Source organism: Rhagoletis pomonella, unplaced genomic scaffold (genome assembly GCF_013731165.1).
Source record: "Rhagoletis pomonella isolate Grant_MI unplaced genomic scaffold, Rhpom_1.0 Rhpom_scaffold_00007, whole genome shotgun sequence".
NCBI lineage: Eukaryota > Metazoa > Arthropoda > Insecta > Diptera > Tephritidae > Rhagoletis > Rhagoletis pomonella.
This window is the reverse complement of record NW_023458561.1, coordinates 45780652-45786463: the sequence shown is the minus strand read 5'-3', so window position 1 is coordinate 45786463 and position 5812 is coordinate 45780652. Positions and strand designations below refer to the sequence as shown.

The window sequence follows — 5812 nt, the reverse complement described above, 5'->3', positions numbered from 1 at the left end:
TCTCTCTCTCTCTTTTCTCCTTTGCAGTGCATGAAGGCCTATGTGGATTTTGAAATAACCGAAGGCGCCTACGAGATCTCGTGTCCCGATGCCCAATGCCCGGCGCAAGGCATTATGACACTACCCGAAATCGCCAACCTAACGACGACCAACTTGATGAAGAAGCACCATCGATATCGACTCAACAAAGGTACCGTAACATAAATATTTTGTTTTCATATTACTCCTTTAAAACAAGCACACCATTAAATTAATAAAAACATAATAATAATAATAATAATCTTCCTTGCACACCTTTTTGTACGCTCACCAGAAATCGAAATGGATAAGACGCGCACCTGGTGTCCGCGCGCTGGCTGCGAAACCGTTTGTCACGTCGGCGTTGGTCCACATTCCGATGCCACACCATCGACCTCGACAGGTGCTGGTGGTGGTGGTGGCGGCCCTCCGGGCGCTGCTTTCACTGACACGCATGGCACGCACGCACAGCCACTCTGCGCCGTCCAGTGTCCGTCGTGTAAGGATGAATTCTGCTCGTCCTGCAAGAAAGCGGTTAGTACGCGCACAGTTTTTTATTTTCGTGAATTTCTTGCTAATTTCTGTCTGTCCCTTTTGGTTCACTTATAATTTGTTACTTTTACTTTTTACCACTGCAGTGGCATCCAAATCTGACTTGTGAGGAGAATAGTCGTCGTTTGGTGGCGGACGGTCAGGATGACATTGGTATACCCTTCGACAACGACCTCATCAAATGCTGTCCCATGTGTGCTGTGCCCATCGAAAAGGATGAGGGTTGTGCGCAGATGATGTGCAAACGTTGCAAGCACGTCTTCTGCTGGTACTGTTTGGCCAGTTTGGATGTAAGTATGCGGCGTATAAAAATTAAATATTTACAAAGGTACTTTTGTGCGCACATTTTCCAAATTTTCCACATTTTCAAAATTACCCAAGTTGATTGTGAAATAAGCGCTATTAAGTATCTAGAAGCTAGAGTGTTATGTGCGTAGTGTGCTTAATGTTTATTACTCTATATTGTTGTTATCTTGCAGGACGACTTTCTGTTGCGTCACTACGATCGTGGGCCATGCAAGAACAAACTTGGACATTCCCGTGCCTCGGTGGTGTGGCATAGAGCGCAAGTGATTGGTATTTTTGCCGGTTTCGGTATATTGTTGTTGGTTGCCTCACCGCTACTGCTATTGGCAGCACCCTGTATTATATGTTGTAAATGCCGCAGTTGTAGCGGTGCAAGAATCGATGAAGGCGATGCCGAATTGGACGAAGCGACAGCGTTACAGAGGTAAGGGTAATAATATACCATTTGCATTGAGTTGGGATATATGTAGGCCGGAAAACTTTTTGGTAACATGCAGTTAAACATTAGGAAAAACAACTAGCCGATACCCGTGACTCATACCCGTGGTGACTCCGCCTGCAAAGCTTACCACTTTCCATATAGTTACAGCAGATTTTTAAAGTTAAAAATGCAGCTTTGATTATATTGAAGACCAATATTCTGTAATCACAGTTAAGATGAAGGCGGACTCCAAAGATAGTAACGGTCTTTCTAAATAATATTCAATGGGATATCTATCAAAAATAGCTGTAATCGAACCAGAAATACAGATTTTCTGGAAAACGCGACACCAGCGCCATCTACCGAGTATTTCTAATCGCACCCACAGCATACCGTTTTAATATCATAAAAAACGGACCATATATACTGATTTTCTAATAACTCGGCTCTAGCGCCATATAATGGATCCATTTTTTAGTATATTTAGCTCATCAAACCAGCAAAATTGGTTTTTAATTTCATTAAAATCAGACTGCAAACACAGATTTTACGAATCCAGCAGATAAATTTTTCGTAAATGTTGATGTTTTAAAAGCATAAAAATTCCACTGAGAGTTTTTAGTGAGTGATGCTGCAGGTCAGGCATTCCTTTACTTACTTTGAGTTCACGGTAAGCGAGCCCCAAGCCGTGATTGCCGCTTTAGTAGCAGAGTAAGTGTTTACCTCCCATTCGAATGCTCAACAATTGAACAGCTAATCAATTGCTTCCTTAAGGCCATCTACCTCTGTTTGGAAAACACAACAACGATTTAGGGGCCGAAATTTGAGGTCGATGAAGAGCTCCCTGCAAGATATCCCTCCACCTCCCATTCGTATAGAAGTTCACAGTGTCTCCTGCGAGCCCCATCTGTGCTTTCCGTTCACTCGTTCCTGGAGGAGGTGTTCGCGGAGCAAGTGCTCAACTAGACAATTTACACACGCGGTCATCGAAATTATGTTTACGCCATAAAGCCAAAGCCCCCAAGAATGTCCCAACGCTAAAGCAGTTGTGCCCAGGGCCGCTAAGTTTGAATGCATCCCTTGCTGCAACAGCCTTACGAACAATGTCGGCGGGGGTTATGTTAAGCAGCACGTTAAGGGCCATTTACTTGAATCTCTGTTAAATGTATCTTCCCGTTAAACATCGTTATCGAGGTTACCGACTGCCCTATTATTTGCATACCCAATGTACATGCTCTAGCTTTCTGCCTTAAGTATTGCACTAGAGTATATTTATATAGCTAGGATATATCCTTAGTAGAGAGGTCAAAGCTCTTATAAATTGCCCTTCCCCTTTGCAGCAGTAGAGAGATACTTACTCTCTTCACAAAGGGTAATTTAGAGCTCAGTTTGTGCCCAAAAATAGATATTGTTCAAACACAGAAGTAATAAATTTGAGTGTTTTGCATACATATGTATGTACATTAGAGTGGCCCAAAAATGTATGTGAAAATGTTAAGCCGGAATTTTAATGCTGCCACACCTTAGGATTGTTCTATATTGAAAAAAGATATTTTTTATTTTGAAATAAAAAATGTTAGAGAGTGCTCAAAGCGCTCAAAGTTTTCCATGCATATTATAGTGTAGAATTCTTGAAAATCAATATTTTTCGATCGGAAACTCTGGTTCTCTTCAGGATATTCCCAATAATAATACGCAATTTTTTCTTTAACCAATTTTTCATAGCAACTATATTTTATTGGTCCGCCAAAACCCCCAGAAAATGCAATGGGGGACCAATAAAAAATCTTTAGTATTAAAAAATTTTTAAATAAACGATTGGATATTAATATTGGAAGTCTTCTGAACAGAACCACAGTTTCCCGATCGAAAAATATTACAAGAATTGTAAATATATCATCTCTACGAAAAATGGTTTTTCCCCCATATAAAAGACAAGGAAAAATTTGAGCGCTTTGAACACCCCCTAAATATATTTTGATTTCAAGATAAAAAATAGGAGTATATTTTTTTCGGTATAGAACAATCCTAGTGGGTGGCGTCATTAAAATTCCGACTTTACTGTTTTTGGACCACTCTAATATACATATGTACATATATAAATAGATTTTCCTCATTTGTGCAGGCTAGGCCATCTGTGAAAAAAATGTGTTTGAACGCCACGCTGTCCGATATGATTGCACCAATTTTCCTTCCCACCTATTTCTTTATAACCTCGCACCCAATAGAGCTTCACCCGCCATAAGTACAGAGTTCGTCTCTTGGACGAATGATGTAGACAGACCCCTGTACTCCTGTTCTTGACTTCTAAGTATATTGGCTATATGCACATACATAGACCGGTTTGTCTCTGAACACCCCCAAATTTCCTGGCATTCAACTTCTTATTTACCATAAAGTATTATAGGTCATATGACAGGCGTAAACTTCAAGTCTTACCGAGTGGGTTTTTTTATGCGAATAAGTTTACTATAGTTTACTATTAGTAAGCGTTAAATGGCCTAATTTGGCCATTTCATTGGCTTGGTTCGTTGAAAAAAGTGAGCTGAAAAGGTGTCTCAGCTTTCCCCATCATGTCGCTTCAACGGTTGCCCCGTGTGTAGTCAGCATTATGAGCAGCTGTTTGGTGTCAGTAGCTTTGAAAGGAGTGAAAATAAAGAAAAGATTTGTTATATTTTAAAACTCTTTCAACATCAAAGTCTGAAGTGTTTTTATTTTTTTGATATAACATTATTTTAAATTTATTTCATAATTCCATTATTTAATAATTCCATTTCTTTTCTTTTTTCAGTCTTTAGAAGGCGCCAACGAAACGTAAACCAGAATTTGGACCAAAAATTTGAAGCATTTTTAAAAGAAAACGAACAAAAATACAGAAAAGTGTATTGATGCGAAAAATATAAAGTAAAAAGCGTATACTTTTACCTATTTATTTGACTATAAAAAATATAATCTGGCAAATAACACTACCACAAATGTTTGTATGTAAATGTATTTATAAATAACTAAAGAAATGTAAACAAATGAGCAAAGTACAGCAAAAGTTATCGGCATTAAAAATTCACTTATTTAAAATTTTTAATTTTAAAACAGCGAGGCAAAGTTCAAGCTTAGAATGCTGATTTAATTATTAACGAGACATTTTTTTCCAAAATACTCATTGAAATACATATGTACGCGTCAAGTATGTTTAATTGTTTAGCAGAAAACTACGGGAAACTAGCAAAAGGAATTGTGATTCAGAATATTGTTTGGCGTGTAATTAAATTCGTAATGATTGATTTTGATTTATAAATCATATATATATATAAATCATATGTATATACTTTCATAGGTAACACACATATGTATATACATTAGGGTGCGTCATAAAAAAAATAAAAATTTTTCCAACGTAATCAAATAATTCAATTTTTGGAGCCATTTTTAAATCGGCCCTGCATAGATATCAATATTTTTTCGAAAGTCTTACACCCAAACTAATGAAAAATAAAGAAGACATTAACTGCTTTATAATTAGAAAGTTTGTATAAAAATGTCACTTTATAAATTTCTTTAAATATATTTTATTTTTTATGAAAAAGGTCATTAATATGTATACGTATATTGAATTTTATACTTCCGATAGGAAAACTGTACCGATTTTTATTATTTAGTTTTTGTTTTTTGTACGAAGAGTGATGCACCCTAATATATGTATGTACATGCATACAAACATAAGTCGAAAAATAATTTTTCCTTCTACAAGCGAATCATAAAATTTGATATTTTTTATGAACTTCCATCGAGATATTTTTGCACAGTTATTAGTAATGATTTAAGATTGAAAATTTCAACGGTTATATACATACCCACATATACTCGTACATATAGATCCCTAACCGCAAAAAGACAAAGTAAACAACAAAAAAATAGTTTGAAAAAATTTTCGTTTTCTTAGCGGTTAGGGGGAACTTAAAATTGAAACTGAAATTAAATTTTTTTTTTGGGTATACTTAAAAGATGAAAAACCGTTAAAATTCACGAAAAATGGTTTCCAACTAAGCAGATTTAAGCGGTTATCTTAAAATATAATAAGTTTTATAATTCCGCTGGAAAAACCACAACTTTTTTGGTGATGCCCCCTAGTGTACATAAGTGTATAAAGAAAATTTAACTTAAATTGTTTAAGTCGTAGCGAAAGACTTTTGTTTATCGATTAATGTACTCATAATTATTTAGGCAAATGAGACGATAACTGGAGTTATGCTAATGAATGCAGAGTATTGTAAGCGAAGTATAAGAAATTAATTATTCATTTTTTACAATTGGCGTGTAAATAAATATGTACATATGTACAAATGTCACAGATTAGACGCCGATAGTTTACTGTTGCTTGATTCAAGGCTTTGTGGTGAAGTTGTTGTACTTATACCCATTTAAGAAGTTGATAAACGAAATTGTTTTGCATATTCACTCAAACTACCGTTAATAACGTCTAAATGACATAGTTAAAAACAGCTGAAATAAACAAAA

The 5812-nt window shown here is 36.1% G+C and overlaps 1 protein-coding gene across 1 annotated transcript in view; it reads left to right on the top strand.

The window, feature by feature from the left end:
• Positions 1–4213, top strand: part of LOC118742919 (putative GPI-anchored protein pfl2) — a 140401-nt gene extending 136188 nt beyond the window's left edge. Inside the window, exons 4-8 of the mRNA XM_036475347.1 lie at positions 28–190; positions 314–552; positions 657–860; positions 1050–1300; positions 4089–4213. Coding sequence (XP_036331240.1) covers positions 28–190; positions 314–552; positions 657–860; positions 1050–1300; positions 4089–4095 — 864 coding nt within the window. The 3' untranslated portion in view covers positions 4096–4213. The remainder of the gene's footprint in view (positions 1–27; positions 191–313; positions 553–656; positions 861–1049; positions 1301–4088) is intronic.
• Positions 4214–5812: the final 1599 nt, after the last annotated feature.